The sequence below is a fragment of the Chaetodon auriga genome, chromosome 2 (assembly GCF_051107435.1).
Source record: "Chaetodon auriga isolate fChaAug3 chromosome 2, fChaAug3.hap1, whole genome shotgun sequence".
Lineage (NCBI taxonomy): Eukaryota > Metazoa > Chordata > Actinopteri > Chaetodontiformes > Chaetodontidae > Chaetodon > Chaetodon auriga.
In genome coordinates, this window is record NC_135075.1 from 11778974 (window position 1) to 11805109 (window position 26136).

The window sequence follows — 26136 nt, forward strand, 5'->3', positions numbered from 1 at the left end:
AAAGGTATTTGTCATGGTGGTGTCCCTTATGACCTACAGAGAGCACCGATTTCCGTTTCTGAAAATGGGATTATGGGGCTATGTGACTTTCCTTCACCAGCTAGACATGGTTGCTTTTATCAAACCTAATGCTGCTCAACAGCCTATAAAGAGATGCACACCTTCGTACCTGTATGGTCTAGTCTTACACGTTAGATGGTGCCCTCCTGCTGCCGCTGCTGGCTCCTCTGTTCTAACACTTCCTTGGTCAATGTCACTCAGTCACAACTATTCTTTATGGTGAATGGCTGAATGATGTGCTCTGGCTAATCACTTTTGTCAACTACTCACTTGATCTTTTCACTAGAATATTGGAGGGACTCTTGCACCTCTATCATGTTGGTGTTGTCATTTAAGGCTAATCTGTGCAGACACTTCTCAGCCAATGTGTTGTTCATATATCTCTGAACACATGTGCAGGTCAGGTGAAACAGAACAACCAGTACAACCAAGACTTTCCAGAGGAAAACAGGAAAAAGTTATCTTTTCTTCTATCTCCTCTTCCTTCTCATACCCACAAAAAACATGAAGACAGAAGATTGAAGTTCCAAGTAAAAGGACAATATATATAGGCAAAGTTAGAACCATGGGCAGAGAAATGACAAGCGGATGAGATTATTGAATGAAATTATTTTGGAATTCATAGGCAGAAGAGGAGACAGAGACAGATAGGGAGACAGAAGAAAAAGACATACTGTAGCTACAGAACGTGTTAGACTCTGCTGCAGCCCCCCCCCCCCTTCAGCAGTGGGTAAATAGAATAATTACTGGGTGGTCAGTGTAGTGTGAAATGACAGCGTGACCACGGCACAATGAAACGCTGCCCAAATGCTGACAGAACATGACGAGCACATGGCTGCCTGAATACAAAGTGTGCCTGTACGTGTGGCAGAAATACAAAAAGGGAGTGAAAAGTGAAAAAGCGTGTGTGTGTGTGTGTGTGTGTGTGCGCGCACGCACGCACGCATTTAAAAAATAATGAACACCACATTGAGGCAAGACAAAATGCTCTTCTTTTGGGAAACTCGTGCAGAACTGATCTTCTAACCTCTTCCATGCAGCTATGGACAATAGCAAATCCTCGCTAATGTAATCATTTGGACAAAATTTTGGACTTGCATTGTGTGTTAAATTCAGTGGACCAGGTGCATGAAGATGGCAGTGTTGTGGATGAGGTCACTGCCCATCATGCAGCGCAAAGCTAGCAAAAACAAAGAGAAAAGCATCTACTTTTTCCTCTTGCTGCTTCCAGTGCACTAGAGAGTGTGCTACCACACTACTGACTTCATAATAACATTCATACATTTACTCTCAGGACATCGGTGTTTTATAGTTTCCATTTGTATGACAGTTTAAATAATAGAGGGGGATGACATGCCACTAAAGCCCTTGGACAGATTTGAAGGCTACCGTTTCAAGGTACAGCACCTTAACTCACAAAGCCTAATCATGCACAGTTACAGACTAATGATGCTAAAGTGTCAACTGACACTGATGTTGACTTTCTATCATTTCCCACCTTGTTAGGAAATGACAGATGTATTCAGATGTTAGTGATACTACAGGGAGTTTGCTTGGAATTCAATTATGCCTCAGTACTGCTATGACATCAACAAGCCCTTTAATGACTTGAGCCACAAATTTACTCCCCCTTCATTATCCAATGGAGAGGTCTCAGACTAATTAACTACATGTGTATTATCTGTATATACCGCACACACTGCAAGTTAAGTGCAGGAAGAAAAAAATAGAGGTAGTTCATCAATCACAGTTTATCTCGTCAGATATTGTTGGGAACTTACTAATCAAAGCAATATTAAGTTATTACTGTTCAGCAGGTTTGTTGTGTTCCAGGTGGATCACATGTGGCTGGGATCCATTTAGCACTGCAGGCAGTTGAGGGAAAATAACTGGCTCCTATATTATGACTTTTACAGGCTTTGTCTTGGAGGTGTTTCATTTTAACTGAAGTTTGGGTTTTAATGGTGTACAGTAAGACATAAAAGAGAGGGCAGAAGAGGTGAAGGCTCTATGTGGTGATGAAACCCACAGGGTGAGCAATGAGCATGTGAGAATAACATTTGAAAATAAAAGATCTGAATTAATTAGCCATCTTCATCAGTTTTGTGATAATCATCGTCATGCATGCAGGAAAAAGGAAAATGGCTTTCTGCCTAAATTGGATTCGCAGAGCTCTTTGGCTCGCTCTTCTTCCAAAAAGGGGTGAGAATGGTTGTTACAGAGGGGCGTAAATTGGCAAGGCCCACACACTGCAGCAGTGCCAGTGTGGCAGCGGTTCAGTGTTGAATGAAACTGACATGCTTTTTGACAGTGAGGTCTGAACTCTGCCATCCCAAAAAAAAGCACCTCTTTCTTGTGAAATCCTGCTGTTTCTGTTTTCCTTCCACCAGAACGGGGCCATTTAACAGGCCAAGTCACTGCTTATTTATTGCCATGATTGCAAAACTGTTTGTGGCTACAAGACAAATGATAATACTGAGGTACATCATTCGAAAAAGAAAAATAAAAGAAAGGCAAGGGTGATAATGTCAAAATTATAATACACATTGGGAGGGGTGGCACGAGTCCCAGTGTGCCACAAGAACATATCCATTTTCATACAAATCTATAGATGAAATCTAGAGTCCATTTACAGCACAGAATGCATACGCCAAACCAGCTAATTGGCTTTACACATTTGAGCACTGGAGAGAAGACAGCGGAACAAAAACAAAGACGGAGATACTGATGATATATTTCACAATTTTCCCTTTTCCTTTGCTATGTGTAATTAGCAAATAAAGCAAGAAGAAGAGAAATAAGGCAGTGGATTTGAACAAAAACAAGAAAGAAACACAGTGTTAGAGATCTGTTTTTTTCATCTATTATGCTACTTCAGTGTTGTTTTCTCATTATGAAAACATGTTAAGATAGGTCAAATTATACTGCACTCAGTGGACATTACAATCAACATGCTTGGAGAGAACACCTAACACTGTATTTGAAAGCAATGCTGCAGCAGTATCTAGATATTGTTTTGTTATGCATGAAATGACAAAATTACATGCCAAAAACTCAAAACTATGTTCATCAAATTGTTTGACATACGCACTTGTTTCAGTAGACCAAAATTAAAATCTTTTTAAAATAATATTCTCCAGGATTTAAACTCTCATGCTGTGCCAGATGTCAGAAGGATTCAACTCATCATTCATCTAAAGAGGAAAATGGTGAGCCCTAATATGTCAATATGAGAATTTTATCACAAGAGTATTAGATGTGATAATAATAATGTGATAATACTAAATTAGCACCCAGCCTCCGCACTGTATGTGTGGAAAACAATGTTTTGACTATCTGGCAGCTGCAGGAGGTGTGGGGTTCACATTAACAGCAGACTAACGCTGGAAACAGCCTTCACACTCAGGTTTCTGCTCACATCTTCTTTCTGACAACTGTTGTGTGGACATCCTGCCAGTCAGAGCTGATTACTCTCGGTCATCCACTATGCTGGCGCACATAATGTCCGCTTTACATTTAGCTATGCAGGGTTAGCTCCGACGAAGAAAAAACATTCAAACCTCAACTAATAGATTATTTATCATCAAGCTGCCTTAGCAAATGATAGGTTCGTAAAAACGCATGTAATAATACTGACACAGTAAAGAGAAACAATGTCATGAGAATGGCTCATTCTACAGAAAATGGTGTTGCAAAGCTAATTCACAGTATTTACCGGATGTGAGCCTCAGCCTTAGAAGCTGCCTGGTTGTACTGTTCAGCCGTCTTCTTGTAGTTGTCAAGGTTCTGGAGGCAAAGAGACACAGAAAGAAAGATAGGTGAGAATCAACTCAGGGGTATTTTTACAGCATTTTACATTTTGATTATTTTGAATATGAGGTGGGCGGCTCAGACACATGCTGCTTTTAATGATGGAACAACTGGTTGTCAGGCTTTAACTTTCATTCCGTTTTTCTATTCATTTTTCATGTCACATCACTTCAAAACAAACAAAAGGTCAGGCAGGTCTTGTGCAAGTCCTCAAATCAAGTCCCATGATTTAGAACTTGACAACTTAAGTTATTTGCATAATATTACCACAGTTCCAACTATTTTTTTTTAGATTCCATTCGAGCTCTAATAAGCCAGCAGTGATAAACAAAACGCACAAAGCGCCACCCAAATGTCACATTTGTGAAATTAGTAACCTTTGGATTTTACAGTGCTGCTTACAAATCTGAACGCTGATGACCTGTTGGAAGTCTATAATGTTTTATTTCATGCGAAAAAAAAAGTGGCATTTAAACAGCAATTACTGAACAGACGGAGCCCATGCCTACAGGGCAAGGTCATATACAACACACTTCCACTGGAGGTAGTGGAGGAGTAATCAATGCTCACAGTGTTAACTACTCTGCATCATGGTCAGAGCTGCTCACCAGGTGATACAAAGAGTAGAAGAAGTTTTAGATAGCCACAGCAGTGAGTACATGTTTACAATCACCAGCTTTGTAATTTGAATGATCACCTGACAGGCTTTGCATCAAAAAATATGAAATAGTTTGTCTAGAATGCCCCAAACACAAAGCAAAATCTCTCTCGCCACCCTCTCACACACATTCACAGAGCAGTAATCACCATTTTAAACCAATAACCGCAGCGTTCATGCTTTCACTTAATTATTCCCTATATTCCCAATAGATGGGGTGATAGGAGAGGAAGATAATTGAAGTGGCTGAGCAGGGAAAGAGATGGGATCAAACACAAACCTCCTCCACAATCCCTAGCCCTCTACTCCTCCGGTGCCCCCTAGTCATTTTCATATCTCATTATTTCACGCTGATCCGCAGACATGCTTCTCCTGATCTGAATGTCTGGTGTTGGAAAAGACTCAAGTAACGTCACAGGCATCATTTTCCTTAATCATTTCTGCTAGTATTCACTACAGAGTAATAATGTGCCCCATCTATCCTTTTCTTCCTGAAGACAGGAAAAAATGACTCATAAGTTTAGAATGAAGGAGGAGAAACTTTACCCTAACCCAATCAGTAGTAATTATCTGCCAATGTCAATTTCTGTTTCAGTCATCACAGACTGTGTTGTAGCTGAATGAAGAAATATGCAAATTAAAGACTTGTTATTTCTCTAAGTGTTCTTACAACAACCGATATAGAAATGAACAAATGTGTCGAACCACTCTCTGCCTTGCCCATCTTACCTGACTTGTGCTCTGTTTTTGGCTGTCATGGTAATTCACAATGTGGAAATGCCACACATCCCTAGGTGTAAGACTTTATCCCTGCCAGTTATGTTTCCTGCATGTTTTATATTGGATTTTCCAGGACAGGACTCAGGATTAGACTCCTGTTGCTGCTAAATCTCCCAATTGGTAAAAAGTGGACGAGGCTTAAATACCACACCTAGGAAGGAGGTGGGGGGTAACGACTGCAATTCCCAAAGAAGTCAAGTGTCCTTCATCTCAACATTTTGTACCTTTGAAGACATTTCCAGATTTGAGAAGCTCTGCTCAGATGGGTTATTAATCTACTAAGCATTTAACATTGACAAATAAATATGTTAATGTGATAGTGTTAGAAACCAAGCCTTGGATTTATGGACATTAAGGAGAAAGCAAGTCTTACTTCTGGTTGGGGGAGAACTAGTCACTTTGGCTGGCCCCCTGGGAATATGTGGTAAGAAGTTAGCCACATGTTAGCGACTTAGCCTCTAGCCTAAGGTCAAGGGCTCAGTGGGTACACTCAACAGAGGAAAGCTGAACTAAAACTTGAAAGTCTGTAGTTGCCTTGTGGGATATCCAATGTTCGAGTCAAGATAAAAAGGCTCCACAGAGGCTTAAACCCATGGGTGTCTCAGATTATGCAGGACAGAGAGTGTAGGGCACCAGCAAAGGAAACAGCAAGCAGTCGGTTTAAAGGTAAAGTGAACTTCTCACTGACGACTGACATGTCTTACCAAGACAATGGCTGACACTGTGCCTCCCACTCACAATAAGATAAACAAATGAGCACAGAGAGCACTGCTGCCATGGTGGGAAGCCAGTGAGGGATGTTCTCTTTCCCAGCTCTTGCTTCCCACCAAGCTTTTTCCTAGTTTACACTCCTCCAGGGTCAAGAGAGAGGAAGGAAGGAATGTAGTTCACGAGGATTGGTTGATCCTTGGTTGACAACATCACTAACAATAAATAATTGTAACCATATCTAGATATATTTGGAACTACAAGTTGCAACTTAAGTATAAACATTGACTAAAATTTATGATTTAGCACATAGATTATACCTTTGGTAATGGATGCTACACTCCGTACTGTAGGGCACGCAGCACTCATCATCCATAAAAAAAACTGAATTTTAATGTAATTTAATGTCATGCATTAATGACATATATTTAATTGGTGAAACTGTCACATTACTTGAAATCAGTGCTTTGCAAATATGCAAAAATTCTCCCTTGTTGCTCTGACATGGCCACATATCTAAAAATATTATTAATTCCATGACCCAAGTCCAAAATAAAAAAAACAAACAAACTTGGAAATCATGTGTACTTAAATTAAATAGAAACTAAATCACACAAACTGATAGTCACAACAGCTCTATGCTTTTAATCCATGGAGAATCACAAAAAGCATAGTTAGACGGTTAAGGGAGGGATGCTGTGACAGAAGTTACTGATACAAGTATCCTGTCTCTGGTTGCTAAGGGAACACAACAAGGAGAGTGGAAGTGTGAAGGCAGTGTTTGGACTGGCAGGTACAGCTTATCCAGTCAAAATGTCGGGGGACCACTAGGCTGTGTGTTGTTTTGTGTTATCAATGTGTTTTTGTGTGTGTGTGTGTGTGTGTGTGTGTGTGTCTGTCTGTTGACAGAACAGACCCAGAGCAACAGCCCCAGCTCAGCTCTCATGACACCAGAGAAGTGGCAGCACTATCACTGGCACACACACTCTGAGCTCTTCCCAGTCATTTGTACCCGTGGGGACAAAAGCCCAATGTGGAGAGACAGAAAGGGGGGATGATAACCCTCAATGGGGGAAAAGCAAGGTTTTGGGGGTTGTTGGAAAGACGTGCGGAGGGGATTAGTGTGGGTGCATGTGTGTGTGTAAGCTTGCATACATGCAGGTGTGTGACTAAATCTGTGTTTGTATGTGAATGCTTGTGTTCAGATGATCCTTGCATGCACACTCGTCTGAAAACCCTCCAGCAGCTGTGGATTGAGATGGGCTGATGTCAGGATTTTGAGGGAGGGGTGGTTTCACGCTTCACTCTCGGACGAAGGAGGATTAATTTTTTCAAGGGGGGGGGATTAAAAGAGGTGAATTTTAAACTGAGACTTGTTTACAGAGTCACAGGGTATGTTGCCACAGGGAGACAGATATACTCCACCTGGGAAGAGATTAGGGGAGGGGGGGCGCGAGAGAGCGAGAGAGAGAGAGAGAGAGAGAGAGAGAGAGAGAGAACCAGAGGATGTACTGGTATGTCTTTTCGTGTGTGAACCTGTATGTGTGTGGAAGAGGAAATGTAACATTGCGCAGTACATTGGCCACTCTATCACAATTACTTCTGAAATGACAACCTACACACAAACCTGCCACAATAATCACAGACACACATACACGGCTGTTTTCTCATTTGTGTCAGTAGTGGACAGCATCCAGAGCCTTTACACAAACACAAAGTCTGTTATCGTCACTCATCCCTTAGACAAACTGAACACTAGAGTGTGTTTGTGTGTGTTTTCACACAGGTTTACATGCACACACACACACGCACGCACGCGCACGCGCACGCACACGCACACACACACACACACACACACACACACACACACACGCACACACACACACACACACACACACACACACACACACACAAGCTAAGCCAGAGTAAAATGTTGATTCAGGGGAAGATCATACATCAATTATCAGTGGATTCTCCTTCTAATCTGCGCGCTCTTACCTTTGGCTTAAATTTCTGCCTCAGATCATAAACACATCCAAACAGAGCAATTACATGCCCACGAGTGTCGGCTTGTGCATGTAAAGTGCGTAAGGAAAATCTCCAACCTCTGAAAATCATGTAAAGAATAGGAGCACAGACTGATATTCACAGTTAGACAATAGCATGTGTCATCTTTACATGTCTCCTTTGCATTAACATGATCTAATACAATACTGATGGTGAGGGAGGCCCCGATAGAGCAAGAGGAAACTGTCTCAACAGGCATGGATCAGAATTTATACGAAAAGTGAAACATATTACTGTTTCAAATTGTCTTTTGCATTTATGTATATGACCTGTGTCAGTCACAATTCAACTTTTAAGTGGCCATTTATTTCAGCCCAACCCGTATTTGCCACAAGTATGAACGAAAGGAAGAAAAATAGGCAGGATAAAGGAAAGGGGGCATGAAAGGAGGCCTGGATGAATGGAGTGCTAGATTGGAAAATGAAGGAAGAGAAGGAGGGAGATGGACGCCGGCTCAGGGCGCCGGCTCAGGATAGACTGTCTGTTTAATGCACAGTCCATATAGCCTCTTTATCTCTCGCTCTCAGTCCCCCTCTTTCTCACTCCCTCATCCGCATGCAGGTCAGCTGTGAGCAAGTGAGGGGTGAAAAAAAGCGATAGAAAAGCGACTGCAGCGGCGAGCGGAGAAAGATAGAGCATCCTCCACTCTTCTGCCAATCAGTCTCTTCCGTCAAGCATTGCAGTGTGTGCTGCTTGCCGCACGGTGTGCAGGGGCCCTTCCATTTAACTCGGCTATGTAAAAGGTTTTCTCAGAGACCTAAAGGAGGCGAGTGCCAGGAACTAGATAAGGTCCCCCGTCTGCCTGATGGGTCCTGCCGGATGGAGCAGGAGGGGAGAGGGGTGGAGGGGGAGTCAAGTCCCAAAGAGTGGCTACTGAATACTGGAGGGAGAGTTGTGGGTGTGAGGGGAGAGACACAGAATGGCCAGGGGAGGGTGAGAGTGTATGTGTGTCTACCTGTACCTTTTCAGCTTTTGTTGCTTTAATGTGTGCTGTTTTCTGTTAATGTCAACGCACCCTTGATAAAAATGAAAATATGTGTGCCGTCTCTGTGCACGTCCTCCACATCTTACAATCTTTGCTTGCCTCTTGTCCCTTCTTCTAGCCTGTGTCCATCCCTAAGAGCATTAACCGGTTCTTTTCTTGCCCTAAAATCATACACCAGGAGCAACCTTGCTCCTCACAAAGTCTTTTAACAAATCTGCCCAAGTTTACTCTGTAAGCAAGCAATATTTATCAAACCACAGTGCTTCTGGCTTTTACAGAGTGCAAAATATCAGCAACGCATTAGTGCTCAGGTGGAGGGAACACAGGTCATAATTTCTTAAAAGCACCCAACAAACAGCTTTTATTTCTTCTATTTTTTGAAAAGACCACAGGGTTGCCGGCAAGAGGACACAGTGATGAGAAAAGCACGGTACATTTGATTAGACAACCGGAGCTCTCTGAGGGAGACAGCGCTGCGAAAACTCTCCTGAGTGCTGGTCCATCAACAGCGAGTCGTGACTCTCAACTGCCTGCTGAAACTTTCAATTCATTTACATTTACATTTTGACACTGGTATGTGGGCTTGACATTTCCAAGATAGGGAAGAGTGTCTTGTGTCTCAGCGAGATTTTACTCTCCAAGGAGAGTGAGTAATATGTCACTTTAAGACTTGTTTTGATATTCCTGATGTGCAAAGACTTCGTTTCAGTGAAAGCCTACAGGATGTTTTTATCTCGTTAGTGAGGGCTCCTGTTATACATGTCAAATTTGTGAAATGTCAAATCTCGCTGTCTAACCCCCCCCATCAGTATAATGGAAATTATTTGATTAATGCAGTGCAACTAATAAACGCATGTGAGGGAGCGTCTTCAGAAGAAAAAAGCCTTTCAGATGAGTTCCGACTATTTCCCTTTAATGCTGTATGTTTAGAAAATGGCTCTTACTTTTTTCTCCAGAATCTCAAGTTGTTCTTTATAGAAGCTGGAGATGCTCGCCAGTTCCTTCTCCCTTCTCTCCAGTTGTTTGGCCTGAGAAAGAGGAAGAGAGAGACGTTTAAGAAAAGAAGAAAATACAGAAGAAGAAAAAATGCTGCATTTGTTTAGAAAAATGACAGAACATGAAGGACGACATGACATGATACTAATATGACCCATGTAGGCCGCGTAAATACTCAATCCAGAGTGCCCGGCACATAAGGAGGGGAAGGAAATCAATCCAGGAACTAATTAAAATTTTTCATTTGACGATATACAAATTAACATGGTTAGTAAGTTGGTAAAACAATGGTAAAGGTAATGGGCTACAAAAACACATGCACGTCTTTGCTTATGAGTGTGCCACATAGGGTTTGGCAATTGAACGAATATATCGCAATCGGTGATTGGCTGGGTCCACTGCCATTTTTTTTTTTTTTTTTTGCCGATTTTTGTCATATGGTTTTGCACAGTTACCAGTCTGCCTCCAAAGAGCGAGTGAGAGCCACTGCTCAGCAAAGGACTCTTTTAGCATTTGGTGAGCTAACCCTGTAGCACAAAGAGGCGAGCAATGGCAGAGAGAGGCAGCAGGGAAAACAGCATGTAGGGCTACAATATTTTCACATCAAATTCGATAATTAAGGGTTTATTTCAACCAAACCACAGTTGGTGATGGAAGAGTGGAAAGACTTATCACAATGGTTTTGGTCATTTTTATTTTGTTGTGATTTATGTGATCTATGATGAGTTAACAAGGCAATTAAAGTCATCTTAGTTTGGTAAAAGAGAGAAAATGCAGAAGGTATGTGGTTGGAGTTCTCTGTTTAGTAAGAAAAATAAGTGTAAGAACTTTTCCTTCCAAGTATATTTGGTTTGTTTATAAGACTAATAAACACAGCAAGCTCACCAAATTGCACACACACCTGCGCAAATATATTGGCAGTCGTCGGTTGTTGGGCTGACGGTGGTTGGTTGGAAAATTTTAACATAACGGCCAACGCTAATGGTGCAAACGTGGGACACCAGCCAGAGTTAAATGCTGAGGGGAGAAGAAACGAGGCAGCCTGTTGCTTTCACTGCATTAGTGGTTTCTGATAAACTGAAGAAATATAACATAAAAGACAAAACTCTGAATACACATCTCACCTAGGATATAAAATACAATTCAAAGTTTAAATCAACTTTATTTCATATTCCAGTAAAAGATAAGATAAACGGTAAACATTTTAGGAGACCACAGTAAAAACGACCATATACCCTCACCAAGTGTGTAGTTACAGCATCGAGGTTCATGTTTTTTAATGCATTACTTTTCACGTGTAACGTTTCATGTGTTACCTCACACATCCACTACTCTATGGATATATGACATATTTATGATGCTTGATGGAAATCTATAATAATATGAAAAGTACATCACATCTACACCACAAAGTAACAACAAAATAATGGCTATGTAATAGCGGGTGCATCTAATGGAACAGAACTTACAAAACTACTCAGGTGGGATGTGACTGGCACAGCGGCGGCAGGGGCTGACATGGCGATGCTGACGTTAAGATGAGGTGAAACGCTTTAATATGCCCCCTGAGCCAAGCTTTGACAGGCAGAAAGATGGCAGATTGGCTGTAGGAAGACCCATAGTTTGGGCCATGGCCATAGCAGCATGCAAGCAGAGGAAGATAGGAGGCAGACATCAAAAAGATACACTGTGAAAACAAGTTGCCAGTTCAGCTTGAAGTCAGAAATGTACATGCACTGGGGGTGTTAAATAAAAGATTCACTCTTGAGGAGAGATTCACTAAAAGATGTAACATGAACTTTGCGATGGGGCCACCTTGTTTTAACAGCATGAGGCTTCAGGGTCAATATCATTACACAGTATCATAAAGAGGATGAAGAGGGATTCCTTAATGGTAAATCTGGATTAAAATAACATCATGTACAGACACAGGCAGTAATGAAGAGCTATTGCAGAGCTGCAAAAAGAAAATAACAGAGGGGTAGTCAAAGGAGATGTGCATGATCCAGAGTTTGAGACAATGGCGAGAAGAGTTTATTTAAGAATTTACAGTGAGTGTAGCTGAACTGATACGGTAAAAACCTTGTGGTGTGGTTCAAATCCTTGTGTTTACATGTGTCTGTCAGAAGTTTGGTCATGCAGATATGGTGAATAAAGGTGTGCAGACAGACACACACACACACACACTCACTCACACACTCACTCACCCTTACACAAAGATTGACGTTACATTTATTGTAATCCAATCTAATCTCATCCTAACTTAACGGGCACATGCACCCCCAATGACTCCATCTGCAAATCCCTATACTGTGCTGACCGCACTTTTTCTTTCTGCAGCGGCTGTTTGATGCTTAAGGGCTGAGTGTGTATATGTGTGTTTGTGTGTAAAATCACCTCTGCTAGCAGCACAGATGATGTGTAATTTTCTAGCTGAATACCTCCCAAAGTGTTGTTGTGTGGAATGGTGGCGGCAGCACACTCACAGCCTCGCTTTAATGCACAATGAAAACATGACATTTGAATAGAGAATGGAGAGAGAGAGAGAGAAGAAGAGAGAGAGAAAGAAGAGAGAACCGAGTTTAAAAACAAGGAGGCACCAGCAATGGTCGTGTTGCTTACCCAGGCGTCCAAATCTGCTGGCTAGGACAGACAGAAGGAACAGGGGTTAGTGAGACGGTGGATGGTGTGAGGAAAGGCGCAGGGTTGGAAGAGATGGTGGTCGAGACCAAGAGGAGAAGGATGAAAGATAGGTATAATACGGAAAATGGAAAGAGAGGTGAATAAATATAACAATATTTCTATTTAAATAAACAGCCAAGAATGAGGCAGATAATGAGCATGGGGCAGAGAGAAAGAGATAACAGTAGAAGAGTGGAACAAGGAGAGAACAAGGTTAGCAGAGCCGGTCAAAGTATAATCAACACTATTATGTACAAGTTGGACATGTCAGGCTGAGGACTACTTGTTAGCTATAAAACCTAATTTGCCAGATGTCTGATGTTGTGAGAGATGTAATTGAGCCCCCCCCCAACATTCCCATAATGCAGCCAGTGTGTCCCATCATGCATTCTGTGACCAACTGACTGACTTGTTTGCCAAGGTAATGAAACAACATATGAATTTCTCCTCATTAATCCTTCCATTGGTCATCCTGGTGGCATAGGCAACTAAATGGTTTCCACACAATACTCAAGATGTTGTGGATCTGAGTCTGGCACATATTCCTCACTGCATGTCAGCTGTCCATCCACACCCCCTGTCCTGTCCACCCATCTGTCTCCTCTCTTTTCACTGCCTCAAAGTCAAAGCAGCTCCTCTGGTTGAGAAAAAAGGGTCTGTGAAACATTTGATCTGGTTAACACATGTAGGATTATATCCCGAGAAGAAAAGAGAAGGTGGTTTTATCCATGACTTCCTGACACTAAGGACAAAACAAGAACTCAAGATGCAAATGAACACAGAGCGGCAACATTTGAGCCTTTAAATGAGTAGCCAATATAGCCAGTGATGGCTGCACTGACCTCCTAGATGAAAAGCTACAGATGAAAAATCACTGAGCCTTGTCTAAGGATATAAAGCACACAAGTTTTAGACAGTTGGTGCTTGTGTGCTACAGACTGTGCCCTTGCACACTGCCTACTAAAAAATTTATTTTGTTTTCAAACCACTGTTGAGTGTATCTTCAAGTGAAAGTATTGCTTTCATAAAAATCAGGAAACACAGCAACACAATTAAACCCAATGCGTTTTAAATCAATAATAATTAAATGTATTTCTTTCAGTGCGTTGTTTTACTTCATGTTAATTTTCAGATTGCACATTAATATTTAAAAAGCAATTATGTTATACAGATGTGAGTTAATTGTCTATTTTACAGTAGCACTTAGTGGAACTTTGCCAGTCAGAACAGAGAGCTAGCAGCTAAATCTGTGTTTTTAAGACCTGTGTATGTATGACTCTTGAAGTAATAAGCTGGACTACTACATATATGTTACAACACTTCTATCACCATATCAAATAACGTTCAGTTAAAATATATAACAGACAAACAGGACACCATATCTGGGTGCATCAAGCCTTGCCCACTCAAACCAAGTGCTCCCAGTCCAGCATTATACACAGAACAGAAAGGGACAGATTAGAGCAGTGGGTGGCTCTAATGTTGCCATGCCTCATAAAAACACCATTCAGTTAAATGAGGTGAACTCACAAAGCCAGTTGCTGTAGAGCGCACGTGTGTGTACGTGCGTGTGTGTATGTGTTAGGTAATCTGTGTAACGGATACAGCCGACACCATCTGTTTAACCTCCCTGCTCTTTGGTAGCAGACCCTAAACTGAATATGTGATTGTGTGTGTGTGTGTGTGTGTGTGTGTGTGTGTGTGTGTGTGTGTATGTGGACCCCCACAGAGTGTTCAGATGGGTTTGGAGGTCCCATTTCCATAGATGATAGACTTTAGAAGAGCAGTGAAGAGTGATACAAACACACACCCAAGCAGTTTGGTGCAGTCCATGGGCCATAGCGGACAATGGCATTTCAGGTACATCCACTCATTGTTTTTTCCTGGCTCTGAGCTCCCTGGTGACCAGCAGTCAGCAGCTTCAGTGTGCACATTAAGAGTCCCGATCCAGTGAGGCAGCAAAAACACTATTCTTTTCCCAAGATAAAGCTTGTAAATGTAGTATTGATGCATTATCAATCAAGTTAACTGTGATCCCTCAGGGCCTGTTTACACCTGGCATTAACATGCATCCTGAATGATCCTATCACAAGTGGACAGCTCCAAAAACAGGCGTGAACACACCCAAGATGCATTGAGGACACAATGGGAACCAATCACTTAGACCACATTCGCAGCGATCGGGCCTTTCATCGTACAAGGGTCTTTCCTTGTAAAAAAACATTGTTTGTCACAGTTATAACGGCCTTTAACGTTTTGGTAACCCTATGCAGTGGTTAATGTAATGTTATTCAGCTAATGCAAGCTACCATCAATAAATAATGTCAGCCTATCCTTTGGAACGCTCTGGGAACCAGCTATAACTGAAGGTAGCTGGTTAGCTTCAGAATAATCTAGTGGTAAAGATTTCTTTCATTCTCTGTTACATCTGGATGAAAAACCTCTTAGAGTTAAATTTCAGTGGCAGGGCTTTTCTGTCAGCATCTCCAACAAATGCTGAAAGTCTATCATCAAATTTTTAAATTGTGTATTACAATTAACATTTTTACCACTAGGTCTTTGGGCTATATTCAGTCAATTAAATGCCATTTAACAAAGAAAAAGAAATAATGAAGAATGTTTACGGGAAGCCCTCAATAAACTGTCTAAAACTGGTGGTCTATTGAAATATTAATGTGTTGTTACTTAAGTAAAAACAAAACGAACAAAAAAAAAAGATAAATAAAATGAAAAACTGGTAGTGCAAACTGTGGCTCTGGAACTGATGCGTCTACAGCTGAGGGGCTCTCCAGCTCTACAGGTAAATGATATTGAAAAGGAGGCAAAGTAATCGGCCCGTTCCAAACAGGCACTGCGCTAGTATATTAAACTGCAGGTAACCATAGCGATGAAACATATCACTCATTCTGCCAGTAAAACTGACTTATCCGTGGGTCGTGGACCTAGCAGAGTACTATTGTCCAATTCTGCAAACAATAACTATCTTAACCATCACCACTCAACCACCCTCAATTTTCCTCACTTCATAGTCTACGACACACAGTAAGGACCTGCTCTCTTCCCTCCTTCTATATCAGCCAGTATGTTTCTTCAGAAGTGCTTGTCAGATGGTTGAGTAGTTCCCATCAACTCTGCAACTTTCCTAAACTGACAATCCAACATTCACACCCACTTCCTGCCATGATTGGTCAACTGTACAGAGTTGAGGAGGAAGCCGAGGTTTGAACCTCTCTCTAAAGCTGTCTTTTTAAATTTTTGTTTGTCACTATTCATGCGCATCGGGGCTATCGGTTTCATCCTGGTCTAAAATCTATGTCGACACACAATCATAAAGCATGAATCATGGCCATCAGTAGAGATGGACCCAGCTTCGCGTGTCAAAAAAATCACTTCAAGATAAATTGTATTATTTCACGATGACAAATGGGAGATATGGTCGAGCAATGGATTCAGTGCGTGTCACCAGCACCAGAGCATTCCTGTGTCTACAAAACTAGCTTATAGGTGAAAAGGGGCACATCATTTAACAGCATAGTGAAATTAGTGTTGCCCCTTCTAGAAAAACATGTTGATTTAATGGATTTCAATACATTCAATTATCTATGCTCAGCTGAAGCACGTTTGCTGTGGTTGTACCACGAGGGTCACCAGATGCACCAGCTTGGCAACGCTTCATGCTTGATTTAGAGTTGAACCCTCAATGGCCTGGCAACTGTGTGTGTGTGTGTGTGTGTGTGTGTGTGTGTGTGTGTGTGTGTGTGTGTGCATGTGCATGTGTGTGTAACAGAAAAAAATGACAGAAATGTGACAGGATGAGGAGACCTTTGGTCTCCAACACCACCTCACATGGCGAGAAACGCTTGCTTGGAAATCAATTATGTAAATACTGAATTATGCAAATACTACATTTGAATAAATCTATGTGTTTGGGGAGAGAAGATTTTGGTGTGGTTTTCTACTTAGAGTCAGGAGAGAGAGAGAGAGAGAGAGAGAGAGAGAGAGAGAGATGAGGAAAGAAGGCTAAAATGAGGATTAGGATGGAGAATGTCACTGGCAGACACAGTTTGTACAGTCAAACTACTGATTTGGCTTTTTAATTAGGGAGAAAGAGAGAAAGACAGAAACACAGGCAGAGAGGAGACAGTAAGAGCTAATTCACTGACAGCTTTCTTCCTGGCATATCTCTGTAGGAAGAAGAACGGTGCGTACATTCATCATGTGTGCCAGTAATAAATGCCATTGGTACAGCTGAGTGCTTTCACCCCAGCTCTAGTTTGGTCTATTCTGATGCTTAGCTTGTGTGGATTTGTCCTGAAAGGCACACTGAGTGATCCACATCAAAGCTTGCCCAGTCAAACGCACAAACACCACACATAATGGCATTCAGTAATCCCTTGTATGTTTCTGTCTGGCTTTAAAAAGCTGACATGTTTTAACAATGTGCATTTTTCACTTTTGACATAAACAAAGAACAGTGAGATGCCTCATCAGCTTCACTGGGGAGGTAAATATCCCTCAACAATTTCCTTTATGACTGAGCAACTCAAAATCATTCAGTTATCTAAAATCTTCCATTCATTGTCCCTCATCTGTCATTAACATAAACCATAACTAAACCACAGTGTGACCAGAAACTGAGAAAATCATTCTCACTTGTTTGACATTAATTTACAAGTAGCAGGTGTGTTTCTTCAGCAGGCGGTGTCAAAATGTTACAGAGCCTGCTTCTCTCACACACATCCAGACAAAAAAAGACACACCCAACACAAAGTGAAGACACCCACACCCACTGTCTTTTGTGAAAGCCCACACACTGGGATCGTCTTGATACACATCATCACAGGTGGAGGTACAGCCACGAGCCATCAGTTTTATTGAAGTTACTCCTTTAATCAGCAAATATGCACTATCATACCTTAATTCCTCCGACGTGTGTCTTTTGTGATTATTTATCCACATTTTTCATGTTGAAAACAGTTATTGTTGTTGTGAGTCGTCCACTAGTAATCCATGATACCCTTGGTTGAGTCTGTTGACCAGGCATGAGGTGTCATCTAATGTCTAGATCAGATCACATGAATCTAGCCCGATTTTGTTGTGGCTGGCCAATTGTGGCTGGTCTGTACTCGTACAGTGTGACATGCAGAACGACCTGTTGTCCAGCGTCTGGGACGCCCTAAAACATCCCGATGCAAAGACTACCATGTCAGAATTTTTTTTGTCTTGACACGAGTAGTGTGATATCTCCCATGACATGTCGTGTTGACCAATCAGGCGCTCTCTCCAGAGCGCGGTCAGGAGAGATGCTGAGGTTGCTGTTGTCAGGTGGAACAACTACAGAGAGGAGAAGTTCAATGGGCTATGGCAACAGTACCCCTGTCTATTTGACGTTTCCTCAAGGGAGTACCATGACCGAGTCAAAAAAGACAAATGTTGGTGAGAAATAGTGGAAGCACTTCATGAGCCAGGCGAGTAGCTGGCTGTGCTGTCATAACATTATCCATGGACCTGACTCTGGGAATATGCTTATCATTACTCCAGTAGCATATAGGCTACTTTAATGTAGCCTGTTTGATGCAGCCAACACAGCCAAGCCTGCTCCTTGTAGAATAAATAACTATGGAGATAAAATGACTATATGTGAAACTTGCATCTGTCCTAATTGTTATCAGGATGCTACTCAGATGTATAAATAATGACCGAAGGGGCTGCAGTTCACACCACCTCTTGCGATTGATTGTAATGTTACAGAGCATCCACAGCAGTGTTTTCTTTCTTTTCTTTTTTTTTTTTTTATTACACAAGATTGCCAGCATCACACACAACGCTTTTGTCGCCATGATTGACAGTGGCTTCACCCGCCTCCCCGATGACATCTGAATTTTCGCATGATCATGAAATAAAACGTCTCCTGACCAAGAAGCTTATGGCACTGTGATCGTCGTCAAAGACAAAAACATTGTGTAGTCTGATCCCGGCATAAGGTAGGCATGACATCCTACATCTACCCACATCAGAGTTCAGGGGTCACATGGGGTGTGGGTCAGGAGGAGAGTTGGTTAAGTTAGCCTCCTGCTAAATGCTGTCAAGTGCTGTTCATTAAATGTCAGAAAACGCATTCGCAGTTGTCGTTTGAGATACTGCAAGAAACCAACACAACATGGTGTCAGAAGCGGAGCTGCTGTGAGTGTGTTCGCTATAAGCTCTTGCAATTAAAAGCCAACTCCAACTCCAACTGCAATCCCCCATATGTTTGATGGACTGTCCCTCCTCCTCATGCGCAAAGTTGAAGTGACAAGCAACACAGTTCTTGTTCTCCAGAAAGCCTTTAACATAGGATGGAAGACAATCCACGATGATAACTAAACAAACACTATTGTGTTTCATATCCCACACCATACACTCAGTGCAGTGATGACGGCAATGAGCTCAGCCCCGCTCTATTGTGATCATGTAGTTATCGTCACAAGCCTGGAAGCTACACTAGACTAATTTTGTACCTCTGTGTAAAGTTGCAAGGCTTACATCTCAATCACTGGCAGTTGTTGTTTTTGCCAGGCTTTTCCAGGTCTCTTCATTAGTATTAGAGGCTTATTAACACATACAGTTCAAATGCACAGCCTCTATCAGGAGAACAGAACAGCAGCTCAAATACTTACACATGAATCATAACACCTGTGTGATGTGCACACCTGCATGTATCAACAAAAACACATGAATTCACACATCAGCATGCACACAGTACAGTGGAGGGACACCAGAGGCATGAATTGGTTAGTCTAGCTGTTTGCTCATTAAATGTGTGTTCTCGTCACATAGCCGGGGGAGGCTAAATGAATTAACACTTCATCATCAGCCTGCTTTCCCACCACAGACTGTCACAGAGAAAACAAAAGACACAGGATGGAGGATGGAGGAAAAGAGATGTCAGGTCAATAAGAGGAAGATAATGAAGGATGGAGGAAATTATGACAGGAAAAAACAAGTGTAGTGCTGAGAGAAACAATAAATATAGGCATATTCTATATTCTCATTTGCTCACTCTCTCTCACTCACTCATTTGCTCCAGTTTCTTCACATTTAGCCTAAAATAGTGACGTTCTGCAAAGTTTAACTTTTCAGTCCAGAGAGCTAACTTTCTCTGGCCCGGAAACGTCTAACTGACTACAGACAGGAACAGTTTGGTCAGGCTGGCTTCTAATTAGGTCAAGCTGCACACTAACACACCAACATGTCAAGACAGCTTTCTCATGCTGACCACATGTACAGTTTCCCTCGGCTGCATTTAGAGACTGAAATCTTTAAATCTTCAAAAGAAAGTTTTCACAACCAAATTTCCAACAAAGCAATGCCCAGAAAGAATCTAGGGATCAGTGATGAACACACTGCTTCAGTGCATTACTTTCACTGGCATGAAGCAGTACAATATTACACACAACAAGCAGAGGCACAAAGTCTCATTAATTAATATTAACACTGAGTCTTCTGTCATGCACTGGGCAACAGTAAAATACGTATACCATTTGGTAAAGATGAGATCTGATTCCACATGTAAAAAACAGATTCAACATTGAAACTAGTCGAAAGTCTCATAAGATCAGACATAAGATCAGTGACATGCGGCTGTCTGTATTTTTGACTGTGATGAATGCATCTTAAACAGACTGCCAAATTGCTCAGCAGATGAGAAATCTTAATCTTAATTAAGATTCATCTCATATTCGAAAACCTTTGACTCATACTTTGAATGTTCTAATATAAATTATTATTCCCCTATATCTCAGCAAGCATCTGGGAAACATTAAGTAAGTCTTGTCCAGCCGTCATTACATCATGACTGTTCTCTGATGGGAAAGGTATTCCACTATTGCACTCCTACACATTTGTCCTTTGAACTGACAGGATTTGAGCTCGCCCCACCACCCCCCCTCACCGCTGCGCACCGATCAAAATCTCCTCAGCCGGTGAGCGCTCTGCTCGTCAGCAATTACCGTCGCTCGAGACTACGGGGGAGTACTGTGTGTGTGTGTGCGTATGTGTGTGAGCGAGTGTGAGCGCGCACAAAGGGCTTAGCTGCTTTAACATGCAGAAAAGATGTCAAGTCTGTGATTACACTAGCTGATAACAAGTGGTTTAGCTGTGTGTGAATGTGTGTGTCTGAATCCCTGTTGAATTTTACATCATTGGTTTCTATGAGAAAGAAATTTTGAGCTTATATCTGTCCATGTGCGCATATGTACACCCTCACAGTATGTTACACTCGCAGACTAAAAAGGCATGACTACGGTGAAGGCTAATGTTCACCCACTCAGTCTCAATGTAGCCCTCTCTCCCTCCACTGTCATATATCAGCTTGTTTTTCAATTCGTTCTTTTTCTTTTGCATTGATCCATCTTTCTCCTCTGTCCCTCTCCTCTGGATTGCCTCCTCTCCCTCTCTTCCTCTCTCCCACTCTCTGTCTTTGGCTAACAAGCAGCGTTGGCTATCTAGCTGACTGGCTGTCAGAGTCAGACATCTGAATCTATTACTATACCACGCTCCAAGTCTCTCCACTCCGCCTCTCAGCTCCCGCAGCCCGTCCCTGTCCATGTTTCTCTTTCTCTGAGCTCTCTGGCCTAATACCTCCATGTGCTTGCTGCCCTAGCTGCTGACTGCTATCGTATATTGGTGAAAATGACTCTTCAGTCCTGTCTCATAGGCGGGTCGTGGGAAAAAAGAGGGTGGTGGCAGACAAGGCAAAAATAAGTATGTCCAATTGTGTATTAACCATGTGCACATTGGTGTGCAAATGCTGGCTTAAATGCAGGTGCTCCCATAGAAATGCAGACTTTTATTTCTGTGGAGTTTTTTCGACAGATATCCTGAATGTGTTCATGCATCTGTACTCTTTGTTGTATCTTGCAACAAATAACTATCGGATGATGAACAGACATTGAATAACACACGATATTAAAGGGTGACTATCTTATTGCGTGTGCTACTATGTGATTTGCATTCCTCTGTAATATGCTCAACAATGATGTGCTATCGTCTGCTGAGAAACAACGGTTTCATGGTTCTTATTTTAGATATATGCTGTCATCTTTGGTCAGGGGAAAAAAAAAATCCATCCAGGGATTATTTTGGGATTGGCTGAATACAGCTCAACCAACATGTCCATCTGGTGCTAGAAAGCAAACACTCAAAGCAGCTGAAGTGATATGAATTGACAGATTGATGTAACCACAGGCTAGTTCAGAGATGGTGGGGAGTAACGTTGCCTTCAAATCATAAATTTTATGCGCAACGAAGTCTCAAAGCATGCAACAGATTAAATAATATCTAGGAATGCCAACACGGTATGAAATAATGGAGACAAAAGAGACACTCAATTAGAAAACACAACGTTTAAAGCAATCAATAAAAGTAAAGGAATTAGCTGAAACAACAGTACACAGATCTATTGCAGAGAATTATATTCTGTGATCACTGACAAATGTCTTTAAGACTTACACAGCAGGGGGGCCTGCTGGTGAGCGAGAACGTCTTGTATGTGAAAGGCTGCATAATCAGTGCAAACCACATTTTCCAGCCTTGTCAAGTGTCATTTCCTGGTGCTTCTGCACAGCAGCGGGGCAATACTGTTAACATGTGTGGCATCATCCGCTGTGGTGGTCAGTGGCTGGAGTGTTTGTCATCTCAGGTCTGACTTTAATGAATGTTGGGCTTTTCACCCTGGTTTTCATCATCTTTCTTTTGGACAGTGTCAAATTGCTTCACTCTGAGTCATCACACACACACACACACACACACACACACACACACACACACACACACACACAAAGGACAGGGACTGAGAGGTTGAGAAGAGAAAGATAAAAAGACAGAGGAGGAGGAATAAATGCTGGGAGAACATGTTGTCCAGGAGCACATGCTGCTGTGCAGAGCAGCATCCCTCCTGCTTTATAGCCCTTGGCAAAATGAACATGCTTCAACAATGCCATCTAGTGACTAGTCACGGGATTACATCCAGTTTCCTTATCCAAGTAGTAGACACACCAACCAATCACCCAAAATCTGCAGCCACAGGTAATATGTGGTTAAATGTGATGTGGTAAAAGGGAACAGGGTGGGTCTGACTACACCGCAAGGGAATTGAAACACCTCAACAAATGAAATAATAAAAATGAAATAATATACATGACATGAGAAATCTACCTGATTTGCTGGTTAACTGTCCACACAAAAATCTGGCTAGGTCGCTAAAGCAAGGAGGAGGGGTGAGAAGACAGGGTGATAAGGAGTGACCAAATGGGTGCATTGTCTGACAGAATTCTCAGATCCAGATGTTGATATTTACAGTTGAATAAAGGACGTCAATTTATTTTTACATACAATCTGTGACAGCCTGCAGTAGCATGGCTTCATTATAATCAAATCTCAGTTAAAATGTGAAATTCTAATGATGGGGAAAATATGGTAGACTGAAAGCAAAGTGTAAATTTGATCCCACTGTTTCAAAATATGATTTACTGATAAGTTCATGGGACTCAAGGAAATGTCCCTCCTGGCTTTGAAGAGAAGAACGAGGAGCAAGATGGTATGACGCATGAGGAGTAACCTATTTTCCACACTGAAATTTATATGAAAATGGCCTCCAGGGCTAATAAACTTCTGGAAAGAGAAGAATAGAGTAGATGTGAGTAGAGGGGAATTAAGGTCACTTGAACTGATTCAGAGACATTCAAAATCCAAACATATATGTAACACTAAAACATGCATATCTACTACACTACAATACACACTTTGAATCAGAGTTTGTAATACTGAGACAACTGTGAACACTCAAAATGTCAGCTGAGTGAATGGCTGGTGGCCTCTATATCTGATGAGTTTACATCTATCTGCGTCTTTTTAATCTTAAATTGTCATTTAAATTTCTCCATATGGGACTTTGGACTAAACTGGTGTGAATTAAAACAGCACCCTGCAATGTTGTTGCCCATCACTGGTTTTGCAATGGAGACAGCAGATAAAAGCTGGCTTTAAATATAGACTGAAAGCAAATCAACTGACAGGTTACAAACATTCACCCGCGACCCCCAAACAGGTAGTAAACTCTATTCTTCTCACCCACCTGGGAAGCTTCTGCAATTCAATAGCTTAAAGCAGATGCTTGTTATTATCTGTGTGTGCGTGCTTGTGTGTGGGAGCTGCTCAGCACTGAATGCCTGTGCATACTAATAGCATTTATTTGTGGCACGAATGACACCTCTGAGGCAGAGAGAATAGTCGGGGGAAGAAAACAAACACAGGAGGTGCTAATGAAAGAAATGAGGGGAGAAGAGACTAGGTGTTAATGTAACTTGTTGTCTCTTCTGTGTCTTCACTCAAGGTGCAACTGTTAAGGCCTAAATGTGGTCTCAGAACAAGGTAGGGTGACACATCAAAAAGGCCAAGTTGTAGACACATTTTGGAGAGCACTTCTGCAGGAGGGGTGAGAAGCTGGACATCATAATGACAACAAGGAAATGTGGAGCAGAAGCAGCACTTGGCAAAAAATATCAACTGTGCAATTTTAATAAAGAATGTGTGAAAGTGGACAGATAGTCTGCAACTATTACAGCTCATCAGTCATGGCCAGTGTTCTGAAGTTGATCCTGATTTCAGTGGCACTATTTTTTCTCTCACACAACAATGTTTCTCCCTCAACTATTGCCAATACAGTGCTGAATGGTGCTGGTTTGTCATGAACACAGACAGTGCAGTAAGCGAGAATGAGAGGAATGTAGTCTGAGACACACTAGGAGTTCTTCCCTTTGAACTACCTTCTTCTTAACGCTTCTGCAGCAGTAACGGTACATACTGGCAATCAGTAGTAGACCTAAATGAGCTACAGGTTGACAAGGAATTAACACTATCACATGCCACACAAGGAAACTGAAATAGTACAGTAGTAGTATAAAAACAGTATAAAAAAGCTTAAATATGCAATATACAGTGCTCAAAGAATATGGTATAGCATGGAATGTTGCAGGCAGATATCCCTCCATAACACACCTGCACACACACACCTTCCTCTGATGCAAATTGACTCAGAGCCTGTTTAATGCACAGGTGTGCACAAGCACAGATACATACAGATGCAGATATGTATATATACACACACACACACACACACACACACACACACACACACACACACGCACACACACACGCACACACACACATAGTCCAAGCAGTGGCGGTTGGCACAGAGACAGGAGTAAATGGCTAATGTGAGTGTTTGTGACAGGCAGCCTGAGGCAGTGTGAAGAGCTCAGTTCTCTGACAGGTGTTGGTGTTGCCTCCACACCTCCTTCACCTCGTGCTCACCCCAACACTAACATACAGCCTACCTGCTGGGGAGCAAGGAGTACACATGGGGAAACAGGCAGGTGGGTGGCATACTATATACGTTTGTGTAGGATAGTGTCGCAGCAATGTGTGTGTGAGTGTATGTCTCTGTGTGTGTCTTCTCCTCTGGGAAATAAGACGGCTCCCAAACTACTCAAAGTGGAGCGTTTTAAGGTGGAGTAGAGAAAATTGGGGTGGGGGGGTAGACTTGCTCGGGAAGCCTCCGGCTGTGTTGCTGCCGGGGGATGCAAGGTCGACGGAAAATGCAAAGAACAGTGAGAAGCCCACCTGCTAAGCACAGAGATTTTCCAGTGGCAGAGCTCTTGAATCAGATTCCCAGGTACATTCAATCTCCTCAAAAGATGAAGCAATACAGCACAAACTATATATACCACTGCATCTTCCTTTTTAATCCTAGGAATGAATTATGCTAGGTTCAAGGTCTTTTTGGGGTTTGTTAAATATGTGCCACATTTTTTGACAGCAGCGAAATCAAGAGGGGAACAATGAATGTGTTAGACAGTTAAGAAGAAAAAAAGTGAGAATCAGAGGTGAGAGCAAGCAGGAAGGACAGGTGAGAAAGAGGAAAAGGTGGGAACAGAGAGGCGATGGGGGAGACACATGCTGTCTAGGCTTCTCACAAATGCTCTACTTCAATTCTATCAACACCTGAAAGCAGCAAAAAGTTTCCCCTTCTGTTTACTTAAATGCACAGATTCTGGTTCGTACCTGTATATCACTCAACTCCAAGCATCCTTTAAATTGAGCATGCACACACACACACACAAGACACACACACACGAGAAACCTTTAATCCAAGTGTTGACAAAAAGACGTTACAACCTGTCAAACACACCAATCAACAATGACAGAGTTGGGTCAATACTCATTTTCTACTCTGTGCAACCACAACCTTCTACACACACAAACACACATCTGCGCACACACACACTCACTGACAGGCTGTATTGACTTGTCATGTGAGAAAACGTAGAAAACAAAGCTGTGAGGAAAG

The 26136-nt window shown here is 42.0% G+C and overlaps 1 protein-coding gene across 4 annotated transcripts in view; it reads right to left on the reverse strand.

Moving 5' to 3' along the window:
* The window catches only part of chchd6b (coiled-coil-helix-coiled-coil-helix domain containing 6b), a 91246-nt gene that overhangs the window by 60651 nt on the left and 4459 nt on the right, over window positions 1-26136 (reverse strand). For 2 of the 4 annotated variants that reach the window (XM_076754246.1, XM_076754255.1), the window contains exons 5-7: window positions 12687-12707; window positions 10013-10096; window positions 3776-3846 (exon numbers count right to left, since the gene is read on the reverse strand). In XM_076754246.1, the coding sequence (XP_076610361.1) occupies window positions 3776-3846; window positions 10013-10096; window positions 12687-12707 (176 nt within the window). The remainder of the gene's footprint in view (window positions 1-3775; window positions 3847-10012; window positions 10097-12686; window positions 12708-26136) is intronic. The other 2 variants (XM_076754264.1, XM_076754274.1) reach the window with 1 other exon arrangement.